The 22659-nt window shown below is 45.5% G+C and overlaps 1 protein-coding gene across 2 annotated transcripts in view; it reads left to right on the top strand.

Annotated features, from left to right (window-relative positions):
- The window catches only part of LEKR1 (leucine, glutamate and lysine rich 1), a 55404-nt gene extending 40086 nt beyond the window's left edge, over nt 1-15318 (top strand). Inside the window, exons 6-12 of one of the 2 annotated variants that reach the window (XM_040566993.1) lie at nt 363-444; nt 2472-2549; nt 2836-3039; nt 4706-4799; nt 8366-8518; nt 9449-9748; nt 12246-15318. In XM_040566993.1, coding sequence (XP_040422927.1) covers nt 363-444; nt 2472-2549; nt 2836-3039; nt 4706-4799; nt 8366-8518; nt 9449-9748; nt 12246-12653 — 1319 coding nt within the window. In that variant the 3' untranslated portion in view covers nt 12654-15318. The remainder of the gene's footprint in view (nt 1-362; nt 445-2471; nt 2550-2835; nt 3040-4705; nt 4800-8365; nt 8519-9448; nt 9749-12245) is intronic. The other variant, XM_040566994.1, reaches the window with a different exon arrangement.
- The last annotated feature ends 7341 nt before the right edge of the window (nt 15319-22659 follow it).

The following is a 22659-nucleotide window of genomic DNA, read 5'->3' as shown; positions in this document are numbered from 1 at the left end:
TTTGATGTTTCCTGGGAGAATAAAAAATAACACAGCTTCTTGCTATTCAAGCCAGCCAGTGCTCAAGTATGAATAAAAATTGGAAGGCTGTTCTGAAATGAAGTGTACAGCAGCGCAGCAGCGCTCCAACCTTTTCAGTGAACTTAATTGTTATTCCCAAGAAAATAAAAGCATCTGGCTTGCATGGTTTGCAAGCAGAGAGAAATCAGGTATCACAGATCACCAAGCTGCTTGGCACAGGGATGGCCCCACAGGGACGGGCGGCTCTCCGGCCAGAGGTACACCTCAAGCTGCCGCTGGGGTGCCCGTAAAGCACGCTGCGCCTAGAAGGGAATGACACGAGTGCTGTGTTTCCATTTCAGATTTAACCAACCAAGTAGAGACAACCGGACTCAAGCTGCAGAAGGTAACAGCGGAAATGGACCACTACAAAAAGCTGCTAATGTAAGGTTTCTGTTTGCTTGTTTTGCCACTGTGCATAAAGCTGTGGCTGGGCACCCGCTGCAGAGAGACCTGTTCTGCTGCTTGTCCGAGTGGTCTGTGAAGGCTATGGCCAGCAGAGGAAATATTTTATATTTATATTACACAGTCTGTGTTTCTAACTAACTGATTTAACGTGCCTCTGTGAGGAAGCGGGGCTTGCTTTCTCCAGCTGTGTCTAAGGACACAGCAAAGAGGAGGGTTAAACCAGCTCAGTCTGACACTTCATGTAATGCACATGCGTAGGATAGTTTGTGAAACCCACATAACTTCTGGACTGAAAATGTGCATGGAAAGTAGTCTTTCACGTTGCAAGTTGGGGATGGAGGGAAGGGTGCAGTAAAGTTAATCAGAAACATTAGTATTTAATCAGTTTTTTTTTTTCCCCAAATGTAAATTTACTGTGAGTGTTCCTCATGCACCAGTATGTTAGGATTTGTACTTTTACTGTGTTGTATGATTTAAAATAAGAGAACACAAAACCTAAATTATCAGAGAAGAAAGAACATGTCACCAAACATTTATCAGAGCTAACCAAGGAAGAAAGAGCCCCACCGCAGAGCAGATGGCTCAGCGAGATCCAGCCCAGCCCAGCAACCCGCAGTGCTGTGGCCGAGCCTGCTCCTGCTGGGGCTGCTGCAGCCCCCGGATCAAGGGGAGAGGAGAGGGGAGACCCCCCTCAAAGGAAGGAGATGTACCTTGTTTAAACGCACTGTTCTTCTGGGGTAATGTTTGAATGGCCCAACAAGGGCCATGTGTCGGTGTTGCTGTGCTTCTCGCCCCAAGGTGTTCTCCACTGACTTGCACAGGAGATGCGCTGGGCACCCAAAATCCTGAGCCGAGGCTGTGCCAACCCACACCAATTACTGAGCTTACCTGCTTTATTACCCTGCTTTATTTTCCCTTCTGGGTGGCTTTATGGGTAGGCTTTTCTGCAGGCCCAGCAGTGGAGAAGGGAAGGTCCCCCCACTGCAGGGGCAGCCGGCCACTGGGGCACGGGGCGCTGCGAGCTCCGTCCTCAGAGCATCCTGATCCCGAGCAGCAGCTTGGGACCCCGGGGTCCCCTCAAACGCAGCTGATCTCTGGTTTGGAAGTACACAGGGCTCAGTGAGAGCAGTCACCACCTTTAAAAGCCAGGGCACTGGGGGTCTGATTGCTTTCCCGCATTTAAAATCCAGAGTGCTTGCATAGAAAACAATTTGGCTTGCACAGTACACTAGTGAAAATAAATGTCACTGCTTCAAATATGAAGCTTGAGGGTAGGGCACGAGCATGGACAATCTTGAGACAGAGCTATCATCAATCTTTTTATATGTTTTCCTGAAATTCAAAGAAGGATTCTTGTATGATGCGTACTCTCTGTTCTCAGCCCCTATATTCACAGGGGCTGATCATAACACAGTTGCAAATATTTGGAATGCTTAGCAACAACGTATTTTAATGATAATAAAAGTATTATGTACAAAAAAAGATTTCATGAACAGAGTTAAATAAACAGTACAGTGTTTCTAAATGTAATATTAAAATTTCAATGTAATATGGGTATAATTTAATAAAATAACATATTCTATATCTGTTTAAGCATAAATATGAGGCTTTACCATGGTTATTAATTGGTGAAATGATGACATAATGAGAAGTAACCTTCAAAGTTTCCAGACATCTTGCATACTAAATTGTTATTTGTTCCTTTTCGTTCATATCTTGCTTGAAACATTCATCAGTGTAGCAAGCTCCCACTTTCTTGTTTGCAACAATAAACTTTTTGTGATCCTGGGTTAGGCTGAGTTTACACTGCAAGTATAAACTATATTACTTAAAAATGTTAGCTGAAATGAATGGAGTTTTTTTTGTTGTCATTGTCATCTGCATTTTAATTAAATAGAAAATGCAAGTTAGATAACAGATTAATTAATGATGTTCAGGTTATTGCATGAGTAAAGGCTGTCATTGCTTTGGACAAATGCACATTTTAAAAAACATTTTCTTAGGGTGAAATCAACAGAACTCGATGTCTGTCAAAATGAACTGAAAAAAATGAAATACGAAAATGGAATTTCTGAGTCAAGGTAAATGCTGAAACTGTATTTCATGACAGGTACATTTCTGAGCAATAAGAACAAAAGTTTTATTTTATGGTTTTAATGCAGCTTCTATGCAATCTTTTTTTCTCTTTTCTGTTTCTATTTTTGTGTTCAAGTCACTAGATTTAACTTCATAAAGAATTCATACTTTTTTTGTCTAACGTTTTCTTTTCCGGGTACAAATTTTTTCATCTGCTTAGTTTCTGTCTGTAAGTGAGGATGTGATAACTGTGATGTTGATACTGCTCTTCTCTTTTCATTTCATCTGTAGACTTACAAAAGAGCTCAAGGAAAAGGAGGAATCTCTACTGATTTCCCAACAAGTATGCAAACATTTACAGGAAGAGGTGGCTGAGAAGGAGAGGAGAGAGGAAGATCTAAAAAGAAGAACCAGCCGATCAGAAAGTGAACTGGAAACACTTAAAGCTGTTCTTCGACAAAAAGAGGAGGAGGTGGTGATGTTGAAGCAAGAAAGGTAATCAGAGCTGAGTCACCACAGATAATCGCTATGTACACTCAGCCTAGCTTTTCTTCTTGGAAATCTCTAAACAGTTAAGCATTCCTCCTCTGTCAGGTCCTCACCCCTCTGGCTGTTACTGGAGCCTGGCGATGGGCACTGGGCAGACTGGGAGAGAGGTGCCGTGCCCAGCTGTGTCCTGCCCCTGCCCTCGGCCATCTGCTCCTACAGGCAGAACAGCCCTGAGCCCTGTCCCAGAACTCTGGAATTCATTGGATGGGGTTTTTAAATTATTGGAGTATAGACAAAAGCTGAATAGAACAAATAATGCCTATAAAGAAAGAAAAAAAAAAGGAAAAAAGAAACCCAACAACCCTGCTTTGCAATCCAGGGCAATCCCGCTCAAGCTTAATCAAAACACCTATTTATTGCCGTTGTTATAGCTGCTATTTGTTATGTGAGCTTGTAGAGCAAAAGCCCTGGAGACTTTAAATTCTTGTAACTTATGTTATTAGCAACCTGCAAGCGGTAACAATGCTGTAAATACTGCAATATGGCAGGGTACTGGGTATGGCTGAGAATTCAGTGAAGTGTATGGACAGCCTCCTGCCAGTCTAATCTCATTCTGAAGGTCCTCAGCTGCTGACAAAGCTAGCCTTTTCCCTGTAATTACTTTTCAGATGGGGAAAATAAAGCACTGAGCTGCAGAGGCTTGTTGCTTCCTGGAGTGGTATCCGAGTGCCTTTGTTTTAGACTTCTCCACTTATCAACCTAAATCCACATTCTTTAATTGCCTTGAGTATAATCTACATATTTGGTTTATTCCTAACATTCACTGAGTTGTTTTTACTATTTAAAAGTGTCTTGCTAATACATTTGCAGTTACTGATAAATTAACTTGTCTTTTATTAACAAAATAGAAAGTGCTGTCCCTTACTTACGACATGGCAGTAGGTTATTTGTTTGGTTTGGGAAAACACATTTAGAAATGTGAGAAGATAAGGATTTTCTGAGATAGTAATGTACACAAGAGGCATTAAGGTATTTTTACATTTAAAGGGTTTCAATATCTACTCTACATGAGTACCTGCATGAAAAGATATTACACGATAATTTAAGAATATTTCCCTTCTTAAGCCTCAGCTATGTGAGTTGTTCCAGTTGGTACATTGCTGATAATCTAAGTTACACGAATTTAAACTCTCCGGGGCTTTTGTTCTACAAGCAAAACATAACAAACAGTAACGATAACAATAGCAACCACTTGGTGGTTTTAATTCAGGGGCTATTACATTTTTTTTAAATAACGATAGTAATATCCTGAGTTCATTAAATACAACAACTTGTTCTGAGTATTATAAAAGTTAGTCAGTATTAATCTTAATTTGACTTGAGCATTATGAATATATTTGAGGATTACATGTGTATATATGGAAGAATGATCAACTAGAGTATTTTCTTTAAAACATAAATTTCAAAAAATGTGTGACAGCAGTATGCAAATACTAAGTAGTGATTATGGTTGTGCCTCTGGGCTCCAGACAGGATTGTTAGGCTTACTGCACAGAATACTAAACAAAGAAGAAAAGACGAGCCCTTGCCACAAAGGCCTTAATTGAAGGAAATGGCACACCACCAATCTGGGCAGAGCACATATTTACATACGAGTTTTTGTGGTTTCTAGGGAGTTAATGCTGATTTCTCATCAGAACAGAACAGAGCAGCTGCAGGAAACATTAAGACAGAAGATGTGGAATGAAGATAACTGGAGGGAGAAGGTAACGCTGGATGTGTAGTTGGCACAGTTTCGATTTCTTCTTTTTTTCAGCTCTACTCAGCTGTCACAAATCTGTACCGTCAGGCAGATACCTATCTCCTCAAGTGCAGACACGTCAGTAGGATTCTTTGTGCAAGAGGTCTCAATGTGTGATCCCTGCATAGGCTGGAACTGAACGTAAATGGTGTTTAGTGTGAGCGTTTACAGACGTGGGTGCTCAGACTGGATCCGGACTGCCGGGGAACTGAAACCGGGGGTGGCTATTTGTGAAACAAATCTATAAAATAGCAAGCGGATGAGCAAAAATGTCCTCTGCCTAGAAGGACAGGCATTTGCAAATCAAAGCAGAGCCAAACAAACGAGCTGTTGTAGCGTGTTAATTCCGGAGCTGTCACAAGCTGTCGACGAGCAGCACGCCCCTGAGCTGCTGGCTGTTCAGTTGAGGTGGCGGCGAGGACGTAGGGCAGGATACATGCTCCTGCCCTCCCTGTGACCGTCCTGCTGCTGATGGCAGTAGACAACTGGAGAAGTACCGTCACAGTTTTGTCCTTTCCAAGCCCGCTCTGCACGTGAAACTCGTGGGTTTAATGTGAACCCCTAGCTCCTGCAGCATCAGGGCAAGTCTCACGTGCATGGTGAGGAGAACGACACCCCTAAAGCAACATCCATTCACGTGAGCTGGGCTCATCTCCACGGAAGAGAGCTAAAGAGCTGCACAGTGGAAGTCCCAGAGCTAGGAAGACCTCCAGCGTGAGAGGTGCCTGCTTTTCCTGCTGCCCCGTACCATCACCAGCTTCTTTTAGGCAGCAGCATCTCTGCCACACAGGCTCCTGCTGATGACTGCTGTTCTTACATGGCTTCCCTTCAGATCAGAGCTGCGTGGAGGTGAAGAGTCCAGTGAAATACCTCTGCACTGCATTTGAGAAGACCTCACACTCCTACAAGTTAGCTTCTCTGTGAAAGGGCCCAGCATTTGTTATTTTAGACGCTGGTTCCTACAGCAGCCTGCAGAGCCCCCCTCATACGCCTCCCCCCAGGCTCCTTTTGTGACCGGCGGTTCCTTCGCAGTGAGGGGAAGGTGGGAGGGAGGCCGATCGACCTTCCGTGTGTGTGTGCGACTTTATACGTGCCCGTCTGTAGCTGATGGGGGAAACAAAACATACACGCGCACAAAAAAAAAAAAAAGAAATTGTTTTTAAAAAATGTGAAGGAAAAATAGCGAATGGTGTTGAACAATAACTCTGACATTTCTGATTTAGGCCTTACATAATTGGTGACTAAAATTACTGTCTTTTTTGGGTTTGGTTCAGTATGTGATAAGTATCTGAAAGCTTTATTTAGTCTCTGGAAATTTTTTGGACTACCAGCAATTAAGATCTGTTACATTTCTTTTAAAACTTCTTAACCTCTGTGTGGCAGGATATAATTTTGGAATGAGGTCACACTGTCTGCATAATCACAACGTGTTGTTCAGCTTGACATTAAAACAAGATAAAGGCTGCTGCTAGGAGGAGACAGCAATTACATCTTTGGTATCACAGCCATTAAAATGCGGTGAACGTCAAGTACTCTAAGGATGTTCTCATCACACAAAAGTCAGAAATGTGACAAAGTTATCTTTTCTTGGGTCAGTGTGCCATTGCCTAAGTATGAAGTGTTCCAGTTTTATATGTAAAATACAGATAAACCTTAAATTGTAGTGGGTCAAAAAATTCTCTTTTACAAAAGCCTTAAAATCGGTGTAAGCATTTGTGAGTTTTTTGATATGTAATTAATGGGGAACACATAAGTAGTTCTAAAGCAATTAGTAGTCATTATGCTTTCTTTGGAGCTTACCTATCATTTTATTTCCTGTTGTGGTTATCAGCTCTACTAGCTTCAAACATTAAATTTGAAAAGTGCTTGCATAAGCTTCAGAATGAGCTCAGGTTTTTGTACTGCTTATATTTTTCTAGTCTTAGTCATCAAGTAGCCTCCAGCTCACGACTTGCTTCTATAATAATATGTAGAGTTAATAAATAAGTTTTTCTGTGGTTAGAAACCAAACTCCAATATCGAATAAATATAGATGTATCTTCTACATTATTGCAATAATAATAATCATGGTCTATTCTGAGGGTCTTACAAACGTACCAGTTTTAAAAGAAATCTCAGGGGGGGATTTGTGCCCATTCAATGCCCAGAATTGTGTGTATTTTGATGTTTAAAATAATTACAATATTTCCAGTTTATCTTTTCCCCCAAAAGAGTTAGAGGAATTTGTAACACTTGCTCATAATTAGTGTACGAAATTAGATTGCTATAATTAAGCTCATTCTGGGCTTTTAATAATTTTAAATAACTAGGATAGTGCAGTGCTTGTTTAACATGACTTTTATATTCTTTCAGCGTACGACAATTAAGTCCATTAGAATGCAGCCGGCAGCAGTATACTATTAGCAAACCGGCTTGGGAAAAAAATTCTTCAAAACACAGCCTTCAGTATTTCTTCCAGAATCCAGGCTTTTATTTTGAGGCGATTATTGCTGGATTTTCAACTTTAAATTCACAATACTTAATATGTGATATGCTGTAAGGACTGGGATATTTTACTCACAATTTGTAAACCTTTCACTTACTTACTCGTCTCCACTTTTTGATCCAGAGCTTCTCCAATGTATATACCATCAGAGCAGTGCTAAAACATTTGAAGAACAATTTAAAAATGAAAAAAAAAAAAGTAACGATAAGCGAGCTGAGGTGGATAGGAGCTGCCTCCTTCCTATCTTCCAGCTCCAGTGCGCAGCGATGGGTCCGTGCAGCCACCTGCCCGTCGGGCACCGGCCGGTGTGGGGGGAGGCTCTTGGGTATGCGCCTTCCCCTCTGTTTTGGTGCTTGTGGCAGATGTAGTGGACGGGGGACACGTGAGGAGCTAGGGATGCAGTGCTAAATCGCTCCATACCTCTAAATTGTTGGTTAGCACCTGCGGCACGTGTATGCTGTGAGCAGGGCCCCTGGGAGCCAGCAGAACCTCTGCATATGGCACATCGTTATCTGCTGCAAATGGCAGAGCGTGCATAGAAAACGATTTCATAAGAAAGCCAGTATTTTTTATTTTAGTTTTGAGCTTATGGTCTATTTTTAGTACAGTATATCTCACTTACTGTGAAAAATTTCATTTTGCTGCACTTGGATGTAATAACGAGCAGAGTTTTACCTCCAGAGCAAATGCTTCCAGCAGAATAACGATCTGTTCTAAGGGCTAGCTAGAGATTTAGTGAATCAGCGTTTCGTGGTGACCCAGAGTGAAGTCCAGCTGCCTGCAGGTGGGCATGTAGCACTGCTGGAGACACCGTGCCCGGGGCAGCGAGCTCCTCGTGGCTGCCCCTGGGGCTCGGAGCTGGTGGGGCAGTGGGAGGAGGGAGCTGGCTCGCTGGCTCAGGTGCTTGCAGTCGGTCGGATGTGGTTGTTTGGCTCCCAGAGACTCAGCCTTCTAAATTTCACACCACTCGTTACAGTACTGTGAAACGTGAAAAATAAATCCTGAGGTGAGTTGCTACGCGTCGTTAAAATGCACTTGTTCCCTAGATGGAGATTGATCTGGCTAAAGGTGAAGCACGACACAAAGAAGCAATTCTCAAAGTCAAGGAAGAAGCAAGAGTGGAACTAGACATTGAAAGGCAAAAACAGCAAGAATTGATCACAAAATATCAGAGAGATCACGAAGAGCTCCAGAAGAAGGTGTGTGACACTTGAGAGAAAAATATTGTGGCAGTAGTCACATAAACCCTTGAAAAATAGTATGTGAAGGAATAAAATCTTCCTTATGTGTAGTCCTGTGTCTTGATGATACAATATTTTTCCCAATCTTAGTATATAGTATGTGTTCCAAATTTTGGAAAATGAAACAGGCTAATATGTAATTACTGTGGTTGTGGATGTTTTATCAGATTTTCTCTACCCAGAGTTCATCTGTGTCCACAGACTGTAGCTGCTAACAACTGACACTGTCGTCTTAAAAGTCTTTGGACTGTTTGAGACTATGACAGGTTGTCACAGAACCATCTGCACTGTTTTCTCCCTTCCTAAACGAATTCCTCACCGATGGGCTAAGGTCCAGTTAATGTCTTCCCTTGTTTGTTGCATCACATACAATTGGCCGTTTCTGTTACCCAGATATAGAGTTTTTGAGGTTTTATGTAGATATTGAAAAATGTACCTATCACCTTAGTTTTCAGACGATTTGACATGTCACTTGAGAATTCTGAAAAAATCAAATAAATTTGATGAAATTATATTGTTATTTAAAATTCATTACATTACACAGTGTTTTAAAGAACAGTTTATCACAGTTTGCTTTACAAATATGATTTTAGAACCCAGAAGAAATATTGGCTTGCTGTAAAGAAATTAAATTTTCCCATTTTTACCACTATTTCTCTGTTTGGTCTTGGACATATTAATTAATCTCTGCTCTGAGGGAGTTTTGATACACTTAGAGCTCTCTGATATCCTCTGAGAATATTATGTAAATTCAAAGCATTTTCTTTGTCTCTGAGGACTTGCATGCTTGCATTTCTACTTTTTTCCTGAAGTCATTTGTCTGTTACTTAATTCTACGTGTCTAAAGATAACCTCTGAATGTAGACTTATGCAATTTTTGTCATGCAGATACCTGGATTAATATCAAGTGCCACCAACAGCTTAAGGATGGAGGCAGAAATTCTTGAAAAGAAGCTACAAGATGTCCAGATCAAACTTGCAGAGAAAGATGAAGATAAAGAAAAGGAAGTTCAGGACCTTAAAAGAATAATTACTGAACTTGAATTTCAGCTGGAGATGGAAAAGAACAATAATGAATCATTTCTGGATAATATGAGGAAAGAAATTAAACACAAGTCAGATGAACTGGAAAAATTAACCCAGGAAAGGACACAGCTGATTCATAATTTGAGTCAAGTTCAAGAGGAGGTAGGAACATGACCGAGGAAATGCCTTGCTATTTTTACTTTGAGACATGTGATTTCTAGAATCATTCAAAGCATACATTTTTTCAGACCCTGGTACACACTGGCTTAAAAAACAACAACAACAACAAAAAACCAAAAACAAACAAAAAAACACCTTGAAATTAAAAGATTTATGAAACAAATTCATACTAATTTCATAAATACAAACTATCACAAAATATGTGAAATGTTTAATTAGGCAAACGTTTAAAATATTATTTTATTTAAAGAAACATTTTCAGGTCTTTTAAGACCCTTCTTTCTTAGACTGTAGCCTCACATCACGCTACATAAATAAGTAAACAATAAAGCATTCTTCAAGGTTTCTGAGCAGAAGACATGGATATTTCTCATTTGGGTTTGTCCCACCTCCAACCAGTAAATCCACTTTCTGTAACACAATTGCATAAAAATGATCAAATATGAAGAGAAATTTGACTGCTGGATATTCTTACCGCAGGCATTTGCTGAATGTTTGGAATATAATGGGAAGGGAGGAGAGAGAGCTGTAGTGCTATATGAGAAATGTGAAAACAGTGGAGTAAGGGACTGCAGATAAGATTAGACTGGAATGTTTGAAGTAATTAGTGGCAGAAGAAAATTGATAAACAGTGAAAATGAAACTCTTCAAAATGAGTTAGGTCTTGGGTTGACATTTATTTAATGCATGAGAAAGGTTCAGAAGCACTGTGTTGGTGGCATGAGAAGGACGTTGGCAGTCGTTCTGTCCTGTACGTGTGGGAAGGGCTCTTGGAAAGACGTGTGCTCTCCAAGTATTGATCGGGAACTTCAGTGTCGTAAGGAGCACACTGTTACCCTCTGCCATGAGGTTCCTTCAGCTCTACTTATGTTCTTAGTTTTCCCACTCCGAAGCATAGTTCTTCTTCTAGTATAATGGTATTAGGAAACGGGGAGGTCAGAGTGGCTGCAAATCAAAACTGGTTTTAAGACAGATTTCACACTAGAATACTCTCTCAGATTTTCGTGGTAACACTTCCCAGATCAGTTCATGGACTATCAGTGACCATCTGAGTGGCAGAGAGACTGAAGTCTAACTTCCTGTCATTAAGCTGTCTGCAGAATTAGGTATTCAGAAAATAAATTATTTTAGCCATTCCATTTCTCCTACTTCCACAAGCAGTTGCATTCCTCCTCCTACAGCTCCTTCACCTGTGGTAGGTACAGAGGTTAGATCTAATCTAATCTAATGAGGTTCTAATCTAACTTAAGTGGTCAACAAAGAACTCCTATTTGCTCCATCATTTTTCAAGTTTTGAAGGGAACACACATCCAAAAAATTAGTAATTTAATAATAGCCTTTTCTTGGCTAAACAGAGCCTACCCCATTCTGGTTTGGTAGCAACGTGCTTCTGTTCTGACTTTACTGACGCCAGTATTGTCCCTTCCAAATGTCAAAAAGGTGCCATTAGGATTATGTTTCTTACACTTTTTTTTTTCCTTGTATATACTCACTGTCATTTCGCTGTAGAGAATTTCAGATAGACGTCCTCACTTCAGAGTGGTATGTGGTTTGACCCTGCCCACAGCCCATACTTTCAGCACTAAAAAGGTCTACATAGAAATGTTTGTGTCCGGGCAATGGGGCTGTGCACGACTGAGAATATTCTCTATTTGACTTGCTCATCATTCTCTGTGTCAGAGACTGTCCTCGTGGTGGCTTCCCTTCTGTTCTTGTGTACCTCCTGGAGTCAACAGCAATTGCTTGCTTAGAAGACCACAATTAGAACATGGCTGGTTTTTGCTTCTATTAGTACTGTCAGGGGTTCTGACTTTTATGAATCCACTTAGCATGTTCCCTTTGTTATTTATTGACTTTTTATTTCAGCTGGAAACAGAAAAGGTAGCATCACAAATAAGTTCTACGTAATATACTGACTTGGGGACTTGTGTAGTACTGGAACAGCTTCAGTTGTCTGCCCGAGGACCACTACCAGTCACTTATCATTTGGGTGTCAGTAATCACAGTGAAAAGTTTGTGAAAAACACTAGATAGATAATCGTTTATCAGAATTATTTGTGGAATAATAATCAATAAAGTCACAAAAAATCAGTTCACAACTGCTTAAATACAGAGGAAGATAAGTTCTGGGACATCTTATCATAATAAGGTGGCGTAGTAGTACTGGGACTCCACATTGCTGTTTCCTTTCCAAGAGCAGGATTCCCAGTTCCCCTAGTTGGAGGATGGGCAGGACATCAGAAGTAGCTCCTGATAACTTACTTCATGTTTTCCATTGTCTCCTGAGAGAAAGAAGCGTGTGTAAATGCTGATGTATGTCCTCGGAGCAACTTTCAGGGGAACCAAAATACTGGGAAGCACTGAAGGCTTTGCATGCATCAGTGCCCTCCAGGCATCCTTGCCTTGAACCAGAGGACTTGAATAGGCAGACTTTTTCACTAAGGCATTTTGTAAAGCGAGTGTTTGTTTCTGTTTGCAGAACACTCTTCTCCAGGAAACGGTGCGCAGAGAGTGCGAGGAACGCTATGAGCTGACTGCAGCTTTGACTCAAGCCAGAGAACAAGTACTGGAGCTAAAAAAGCTCAGTGGAAACTTCCCGTTATCGCCGTGTTCCCTGGCTCAGGGCAGCCTAACCTCCTCTGCTGCCCTGCTTGGTGATTACGGACAGAAAAGCCGCCCGAGCCCCAGCTCCGGGAAGGAAATCAATCTCTCCGGACAGTTTGGTATCTCCAGAGCCGCTAAGGCGCCCACCTCCAGTAAGCGTGGCGGCAGCGTGGCTTTGCCGGCCCTCAGCCCACCGCATCCTCCCAGAGGCCGGGCGTCCTCCCTGAATGAGCCCAGGAGCAGGATTACTGCAGTAATAAGGAGACAGCTGAGTCAGCTCTGACAGCTGCACGCACATACGTAGCACACGGGGAAGTATTTCAGTGCATAAATGTCCATTTACTTGTGGACCCTGGGGTCAGATATTACTTGATGCAATTCATGCATTGCTACAGATTAAAATTAAGTTATTATATATTTTTGATGCAATAATATTTTTTTTGTCCATTGAATATCAGTGTAATTAAATGCTATCTACATTTCGAGATGAGAACAGTATGAAGGAAAAATATTGCCTCTCCAAGAGAAGCGGGTCTTCAGTAGGTGTAATTAAAATAATTGCCAATTTCAAATGCTGTTTTCCCTAAACCACTTTGTTGGAATTTTCCTATTTTGTATGTTGTTCTATGTAACTTCATTGTCTGTTTCTGGTGTAAAAATGTGTTTTGTTCCAGTAGAGTCAGGTATTTGCAGTTGTTTAATGGAGCAGTGGTGTACTTGCACGGACCATGTTGGTCTGTGGGAGGCACTGGTGCTGGAGCACACAGCACTCAGTGCGGACACACAACAAGTCTGTGTGCTCACTGTGCTGACCAGTGGCAGGGACACACCTTCCCTACTGCTTCTGTGTACAAGTCTTCTCTCCATGCTGGTTGACGAGGAGCCAAAGACTTCCTGGCAAAGCTTGTGGTGGTTGATGTAATCTGGAGTTCAGCACTCGAATTTGGTATTGAAGTGCTGGGATGTTTACCTGCGGGCTGTGGAGATGCACGCAGTGATGCCTCTGTACTAAAAGCAAAGGCAGAGCACAGGTGGGGAAAGCAACCTGTCCCGTTTTAACCCTTGTATAACAGAATACCCCGTTCCACATCGTACCACCCATTGGTGCCATGGTGCTGCTGGAGCCACGCACGCAGGACAGACCCCAGATCTGGGCTCTGGGCCACTGCTTTAGTGCTTAGGTCCTGTAGCAGCGGCAGCTGTAAGGACTCACCGCGCATTGATAAACTGTAAGAAAGGAGTAGCACATAAACTAATGAGAGCAGCCACGGAAATAATGTTTCTAGCAGGAGGGAGAGCATAAATCATGGGCCCAAACTAAGTCAGGAACAGATATTTCCCGTATTTCCCCTACCTTACAGAAACCCAGGGCCCATGCTGCTAAGCAATAGACAAAGTATGTTAGTATCAGGAAGCCTTGTTCACCAGTGACAAGCTTTTAAAAAGAAATTAATTTCACGTAGTGAAAGAACGTTTACAAAGCATCTCTTGCGACACAATGAAACACAGCAGCGCAGAATGCCACAGAGAATGCAGACACCTAATTATATCCCCACATTTTCAGGAAATAAAACTTCCTGGAGGTAATACATCTTGTAGAAGTGGTGTCATTTATGAATGGGTTTTTCTTATGCTGGACCTTGTACTCTAGGACTCACGGCACAAGGGAATAATGAAAAAAACAAACTTGGAACAAATCTGTCTCTGTGGGATCCTGACCCGCTGACTGCAGGAAGCAAGCCATCCTTTCACTTCTCAAGGTTGCAAGAAAATGTCCTACAGCAACGGGTTGTCTTGTTCTCTCCTAATGCAAAGGCTTCTGTTTTCTTCCTGGACAGTGCTGATATTGTTGCCAGATCGGGAGTAGAGCCCTAAATCTTTCCACGAAGTACTAACCCCGCTAGTAGACTGCCCCTTTGCATACCAGGTTATCTAATACACCAGCATACCGTGTTACTACCACATTTATCCAAATTTATTTTTAGCCCGTAGTCATAACTTCCAGAGTAGTTTCAAGCATTTGGAGTCTGTGGGGGCCTCCGTCTGCCCTCCCTGCCGGGCCTGGTTCCTCTGGTCAGAAAAGCAAGGGTCAGCAATATTGGGCGGATGCTTTAGAGAAGGCTTCGTGTAGGCATCAAACATCAAACGTATTTTGGCCAACTGTCTCTTTTGGGGTGCAAAGCCATCACTGCTATGGGGAACCACCTGGCTCCTTGGGCAGCGTCAGAAGCCCCTGGTGTGTGGGAACCTTGGGAAGGCCAAACCTAACCCAAACGTTGATGAGAATTGGAGCCACGGCACCAATGGCCAGGGCCAGGCCCCTGATATGAAGCACATCAGGAGCACAGGCCGCAGGCCGGTGGGCAAGGAACGGCTCGGTCCCAGTGGGAAGCCTGGGCTCGGCCTGCCCCCACCGTGCTCCCTGCCTCACCTCGCTTGCTGGAGCAGCGATCAAATTTGAAGATCAGGCTGTATCTCATTGTGGGTCACTACTTTTCCATTAAGTTTGCCCCAAATCTCTGCATGCTTCACAGGTAGTAGTGCAGAGAGAGTCTAATGCAGTGCTGGTGACACGGGGCTGTCTTGCCGCTGCTTTGACAGGAGGTGAAATTTGTGCTTGCCATATGTATTGAAGTGCTTGCCATATGTACCGTAGATATAAGTGCTTGCCATATGTATCAGACATATTCCTAATATTACAAAATAAAGCAGTGATGTGCCTCATGTATTGGAAATGATAAATAGACCTTTAACTGAGTGTGTGTGATCTGGGATCGCAGCCTGTGGCTTGCACATGGAGTTTTTCCATGAAAGAATAAAGCAGACTTCAGAAAAAATCATCTTGTATCTTAGCAGCATTGAGAGTATATGAAAATAGAAACCGAAGCCAGACCCCATGCCATATATCATTGAAATGTATTAATCAGAATAAAACATAGTCGTTTTTTCATTTAAAGAGACAGTTGTGCTGCGAGATGTTCTTTGCTTTAAATTCTTGATTTGGCTCACAGCATTTTATAAATTGTTTCCTTTGAAGCTCGTATTATGCTGCATAAAGCACTGTACATTTTTAATACAAAAGAAAAAGCGTAAGAGTGAAATTGGGGATATTTCCTGTCTCAGGCAAAAGCCACACATCTTTATTTTAAGCTATTTAAAATGGGTTCTTATTTACACAATGAAAATTTTGTGTTAGGTTTTGTCTTTAATTGTAGGTATTTAAGTCTGTTCTACTGAAGAAAGAATAAATTCCATATGCAACTGTAATGGTGTGAAATAATATAACCAAATATGTTTAGTACTTATGTGGCTTTTTTTCATCCTCAAAGCATAGTACAAAATTAATTTCGATAGGATAATAAAAAGGATACTGCACAAGATTAATGTTGAAGAGGTTTTAACACCGGAAATATAATTTGTGTGATGGAAAATATGAGCATCTGGCATTGCACTGTGAACTGTTCCCAGATAATGAAAAAAAAACAACTCTTCCAAGCAAGCATGGCCAGTTCCAGCAGATTGTTTTCGCTCGTATCTCAAGAGATAGGTCCTATCTTCTGAAAGGAGCAAGCGACAAACGTTCCATAGTTGCAGTTTTCCATCTGGAGCCTTGAGTTACTGGTGAGCTGAGGTCAGTGCCAGGATGTGACTGTGTTTCTTCCCAGTAAGCCAAAGGATGATCGCTGCGTAGCCTGCAAAAGTAACACTTTCTGTTTGATCTATATATATGGGTCTCGTTGTAACCAGGCAGCTGAAACAAGCCCAATTCCATCAGTATTTCACTGGTACGTGTCGTCTTGAAGTTAACTCGTAGTACACAGATCATACCGGCTGGTTGCGATTTGCTTTACACAAATTTAAATGGGCAGTCCTCCACAATGTGCTTCACGTGGAAAATCAGTAAAAGATTAAGAACTTTAAAAAAAAAAATCTGCTTTTAAAACATACTAAGATCAAAAGTGTCTACAGCTCATATTATACCTTATTCCCATACCGCTGATGGGACAAAGCCCCATGTGCGTGCTCCAAAGCTCTCGTCCTGCACTGAGGCAGGTTTCAGCGATGCGGCTGATGCGAAGGCAGCTGCCCTTCTCTCTGAGGGTGCCTCAGGAGATGGCCCTGTGAAGGGGGCCAGCTGCAGGCTGTGGTTACCTCTTGGGCACGCAGCAGTCTTTAGGGACCCGTGGGCTTACCCTGCAGCAACAGGCTGCTCGGGGCTCTGACACAACCAGGTCTGGAGGCGTGGAAGTGGAGCTGGGTGGCCAGGAGGGAGCGACCACAGGGCTTGAGGCTGAGCTGGAGAAAAGGCTCCCATGCCCACAGGGAGCTGAGAGCAGCTTGGGGCGAGCATCGTGCTGCGATGGGGTGAGCATCGTGCCACAACAGGGCGAGCATCAAGCCGTGGTGCAGTGAGACCTGCTCAACTTCCAACCCCAGCAGCGTCTTCAGACGTCCCCCGCAGGGCTGCAGCCGTGCTGTCCATCGTGCCATCTGAGCGTTTGGAAACTGAAAGGGACACGTTAATGACTGGCAGGCTGAAAACTGATGTCATTATCAGACTTGGATATTAGTAGGCTGTGGTTTGCATTGTGTACATTGCCTTTGTTCTTGGCCTTGTCAGTGTGGGTTTGTATCTTGTCACCCTCTGTGTGCTTTGCTCGATGCACGACAGCCACAGTAAGGGACATTTTGAAATTCAGCACTGATCCATGTGCAGGGCAGCTTTGAAATAGGGCAAATGGAGAGAAAGGAAAGCCATTCATTTTCGTCCCTGTGCAGCTGCCTGTGCGAAATGTCAGCGCATCCCCATTTTTATGGGGCATGAATAAATGAGCATTCTGTTTAGCTTTTTATGTACCCTGTATTCGCTGTCACACACTGAACAAAATTAGGAACAAAATGGATGCACTAATCCAGAAGCCATTCCGGTCAGGAAGCTTGTCTATTGCCCCAGAAGATGTATGTCCCTGCCTCAGGTCCCAGCATGGTGCCAGCTGTGTCACAGATCTGTCTCGTGCTGTCCCCTCCCCATGCGGGTCACGGCCCCACGTGCTGGGGCTGTGACAGCCAAAGGGCTGGCCCAGGGCTCACCACGGAGGCCGGCTGTTCCCTGCACTCCTGTTACCTGCACTGCCCATTTAATGGGATGTTGAGTAAGGCTTGCTGCTTTGAAATCTGCGTAGATTTTTGTATCTCCCCCAAATCAATTCATTTCTAAATGTCGGAAACTTGCGGATGGTGACACAGCATCATTTTAGACTGTACAGCCTGGCTTTGCTGGTTCCTCAGTCCCACAGATTTACAGGAACTGATTTGTTTGGGGGAGCCTCTTATTTCCAAACACTGAACATGTTTCAAGTTGATGGAATATACCCTGTTTTGACACTACTTTTTTCATCATTTTCTCTTTCCTTTTTTATTTTATTTATTTATTCTTTTAAAAAGGAAAAATACTGATTTCAAGCAGTGACTTATTTATGGTTTAAAAAAAAAAAGCCTGGAATCCAAATCGCATGTCGAACGCTCTTGTCAGCTGTAACACAGTTTCGTTTCAGCGAACCTGGGCAGTTTCGCTTTCCGTTTCCTTGCCGGTTGCCCTCCCAGTACCGTGGGTCAGGAACAGGAGCTCGTGGTGGCCCCGGAGCCGTGCCAGGGCCGCGGTGTGTGCCGGCTGCTGCTGGAACCGCTTCAAAGCTTCCAAACGAGCTCAGCGCTGCAAACGTCACGGGGCGATTTTGGATAAAGCCGAAGCCGATCGCAGTGCAAACGAGGAAAAGCAGCTGCAGTCAGCAGCATGTAAAAGGTCTGTAATGATGCAAACAACTTTTGGACAAAGCACAAAAGGAGATAACTGAGCAGATAGGTCAGAATGCGTGACAGGCATGCACTTTCAAGAGGTCTCTTTGGGTCTGTTTTGGAAGCAGCTTGCTCTTGGCACAGCTACAGACAGGCAAGTGGAGGTTCAGCTCCTTTCCATAGCCATTATAAAAAAAAAAAAAAAAAGGGAATAAATGGGGTGTCTGAACGGGGTTTTGCAACCATGGAGCTTGTGACTCTTGCTGCCATTTTTCTCCTTTTCCTCTCCTCCTTCCAGGCCAGTGAGCATGGTGCTGTCACGCAGGGTTTGCACAAGCTGGCTGCTGCCAACTAACGAGCCAACATTTCCTTTGGTTTTCTTATTACTTCCATCACCTGGGCACAAACTGAGGCTGGTTTGCCCAAGGTGTCTTCGTGGCCACCTCCCCAGGCACCAGACACACTTCTCTCCTTGGGGGTATGCCTCTGAAGATCAGGAGCATTCAGCCACTACGGCGACAGGCACAGAGCAAAAACTGCAGTGGTAAACACCCATGGAAGTGTGGAATAACTCAGGGTGGTCCCCGTAGAAGCCATGGGATGACATTTAGCAAAGGAAAGTTTCAGTGCAACACAAAGGAAAATGTCCTCACGCTGCGTCATGGTGGCCATGGGGGAGCCTGGGGGGGGCAGCAGAGCCCCCTCGCTTGAGTCACTCAGAGGGGGCAGGAAAAAAAAAAACATAGAAATTGTAGTGTCAGGAGCAACCCTGCTGGCTGGAGCCGGTGAGCTGTGTGACCCAAATGCTGCTTTCCATCTCCCCATTTATGTGACGTGGAAAGTGATTTATGTGGGCCTAACATCACTTTATTACGATAGCAAAGCCCCGCTGGCAGGGGCCTGTTGTGAACTTTGGGCAGCAGCCCCTGGAGCAAGCTGCCCATTGCAGGGGCACGGGGTGGGGGGGGACCTCAGCCCATGCTGTGCAGCCCCCGGCCGGGGTTCGTGCTCCCTGTCCTGCCCCAGTGGCCTGGCAATGGCACTGCCGACACGTCCTGGGACATAAAACCACCACGGGCACCGGTAACACCGGGATTGCCCTCTCATGACTTACGAGGAACTTTCTTTCCATGTCCAGGTCGGCCGAGACACTTAATGGGTGGCAGAAAATTTAGGTGAAACATCCCCCCAGCTCTGCGCTTTGTCAGTTCCTGCAGCTCTGCCCAAACTGCCCCCGGTGTCGGGATCGTGGTACAGAGCTGCTGGGGGGGGGGTGGAAGTCCCTTGCTCTCCACAGGACCCTGAAGCTGACCCTGCTCTCTGAACACTGGTTTTCATGAATCATTGGCTTTTATGGAAATCCATTTAAACACCCATTTGTCCAGCTGCTTCCTGTGCATGTGAGGGATTGTGCTAGCTGCAGTATTTGTTTCAAGTTACTGGGCCTGAGTGGTCGCTTTAATCATCACGGAGTCCTGAACAAAGAACCACATGTGTGCTCTGGGAAAAGGACCCCAAAAAGGATCACCAGCAACCTCTGAAAAGTGTCCAGAAAGAGGTCAGATGTTGAGGCTGATTTACGGATGCTGTGGGTGTAACCAAGTAGCAATATTGCCTCAGTGCTTTTATAGACCACCAGTTGCCAAGTCAATTATATTTTCTGATGTCTTTTCTGGGTTTTGTTTTTGTAGATTCCTTCTAAAAATAGCAATAGCACCTCCTTGGAGGGTTATGGAAGCAGTTGCTGGAGCTAGAACGAGGCTGTAATCCATCTGCTAAATCTGGACACGGGGAGCACTTGAGTTTGTAACTCCTGTGCTATAAAGCAAAAGAAAAAAAAGTTGCTTCTGGAGACCAGGCTCTTCTGTGAGTTAGGATCCACAGAAATGCACAGGAACACTTTCCTCTGGCTCTCCTTGGGCGAGGATGTCCCATACCCGCTGTGCTGACACCTTCCAAGGGAATCACCCCTTACCCAAGGGATGCCCCTAGGAATGGAGGGATTACACCGGCACGTGCACGCCTGACTCCCGGCCTCACTTTGTGCCCTCCAGGGGCTGAGCCTCTGGCTGGGAAAAATCTGGGGCTCATTCAGTGCAGTGGTGCCTGCCAGCCTGCGGGGCAGCGTGGCTGGGGACACGTGAGGTGATGCTGGGAGGCTGTTGTGTGGCCCTGCTGACCCCACAGTGATGATGAACCCATAAATCTGAGCTCAGCAGCTGCTCAAGCCTGCAACTTCTTTTCAGCCCTACAAGACGAAACCACCCGATGCAGAGGCCGAGGCTCTGGGTCACATCCCCAGAAATGCAAGCGAGGGTGAGGGCTGAGGCGAGGGGCGGCCTGAGCGCACCTGAGCGGAGGAGAACTGTTTGTTTCGAAGGAGCTCCCATGGGGCTGGGGAAACGAGGTCGCTCCTGGAGAGGGCGGCGTTCCTGGAAAGGCTGGCCCAGCCTGCTCGTTCCGCACCATTTCACTCCATAACCCTCATGTCCCAGGTGGAGGAAATAGAGATTTCCACCTGAAAAGCTGGAAGCCCCAGAGCATCCTCTCCAGCCAGCTCTTCCTGCTGCCCTCAGCACTGCCGGCCAGGGCCAGCAGGATTTAAGGGTTAAAGGGGCTGCGTGGGCTTGATCAGGCCCTGGGCCAGGCCCAGTTCTTGCTCACACTGACACAAAAGAAGTGAAACTCCCCCAGATCCTGTGCACTGGGTGGGCAGCCGGCCCGTGGGACCGTGGTGTGGGCGGTGTGGTGGGGCCCTGCTGCTGCTGCTGCTCCTGGTGCTAACGGTGCTGATAGTGGTGCTGGTGCTAACGATGCTCTCAGAGCTCCTGGCACCCCTTGTGCTAACAGCGCTTCTGGTGCTAACGAAGCCCATGGTGGGCCTGGTGCTCCCGGTGCCTCCGCTCCCACCGCCTCCAGACACACTCCGAGCCCACGTCGTGCTCAGACGCTTTCTCACCATTTACCTTTGCTTTCACTCAGTTGCCATGGAGTTACTCGCATCATTTCCTTTGCTTACATCCCACCAACATCTGTTGCTATTTCGCGTTTTCTCACACCAAACACTTCACCTCCAGCCAGCTCCGGCCCCGCGCTCGCTGTGTGACCCTGTCCTCACCCTGGCCGGTCCCCTGGGCAAAGGGGGTCCCAGCTGGAGACCTCCCTGGGGGGGGAAGCTCATGCTGCTGGGCAGAACTGCTGCTTTTGCCATTTTGGGGACAATTTGGGTCACACCGTTGTGTGCACCTGTTCAGTCCTGGGGTGCTGCCAGGCACGAGGAAGGTGAGGCAGCTGTGATGCCTGTGGACCTGCTGGGGTCATGCGGAGCGGAGCAGAGCGGAGCCCACCTCCTGCCCTTCCCACCGGGAAGGATGAAGTTGTTTCTGCCCCAGAGCCCCCACACCAGGTGCCCGTTTCCCACTGAAATACCCCTCGTGCTATGGGGTCTCAGTGAGCTTTGCAACGAGCAGGCACCGAGGTGCCAGCAGGCCGGGAGGCTCCCAGGGGCTGGGTGTCCCTCCTGTTATGCACCCGCTTCTGCCAACCCTTCCAAAAACCCCGTCCCCTTCCTAAACTCTCAATTTGGAGGAGCAGGGGCAAGCAGAGATCCCTGCAGCAGCGGTAGCAGCAGCCATGCGGGTCCCCTGGCCTTGCAGTTGCCTGGGGAACCCACACGTAGGCACAAGTCCTGAAGCCGCCCCAAGCCATGCCGCCTCAATTACTGCAGCCAGACAGAGGTCCTCAAATAGGAACCATATGCTGGAGATAATATCTTTGTTTGTTGCCTGCGGTTTCCTTGATGGCAAACTACCGTGCTGTAATCCTGTCGCGTCCGGCTCATTTGTGACATTGCCGTGGCTGGAAACAGGGGACACGGGGGCTGCGGGGGGCTGGGGGCAGGAAGGGCACTGCCAGCCCCCGGCCGAGCGTTGGTGGCCCCTGGCAGGGGTGCCTGTGGCCGTGGTGTGGCGTTTGTCAGCCGTGCTGGTGCTGCCGGGCCAGGTGGCTTCGTGTTCAGGGCCTAAGTCCTGGCACACGCCCTGCGTGCAGGCTGCTTCCTCCTGAGCTGGTGCAGCACAGAAATCCTGTGGGTTTTGGTCATTGCTTTGGCTCCTCGGCCTCTGAACCAGCTTTGAAATGAGGCGGAGGCTGGCTGCTGGGCACCTTTGGGTACCTGGCTCCTGCTGGATCCATGCAGATCTGCACATCCTACCTCACGTGGGCGCTTTAGAAGGTTGTGTTGCGTCCCTGGACGGGTGTATTTGAATCTGCACGAGCCTTTGAGTAGATTCACTTGGCGTAAGATCATTTTGGAGTGATTTCACTTTTTGATTCCTTATCAGTACAAGCTAAATCAGTCCAGGCCGTCTGCTGCAGCTGCACAAGACCACCCGGCCTGAGCGGGCCCAGCTCTCTGACTGGACAGACGGACGCGGCCCCTGCTCAGCTCGCACGTGGCTGCTTGCGGCTAACATTGGTGGTACGACCGCAAA

Source organism: Cygnus olor, chromosome 9 (genome assembly GCF_009769625.2).
Source record: "Cygnus olor isolate bCygOlo1 chromosome 9, bCygOlo1.pri.v2, whole genome shotgun sequence".
Taxonomy (NCBI): Eukaryota; Metazoa; Chordata; class Aves; order Anseriformes; family Anatidae; genus Cygnus; species Cygnus olor.
This window is presented reverse-complemented; position numbering and strand designations above follow the sequence as displayed.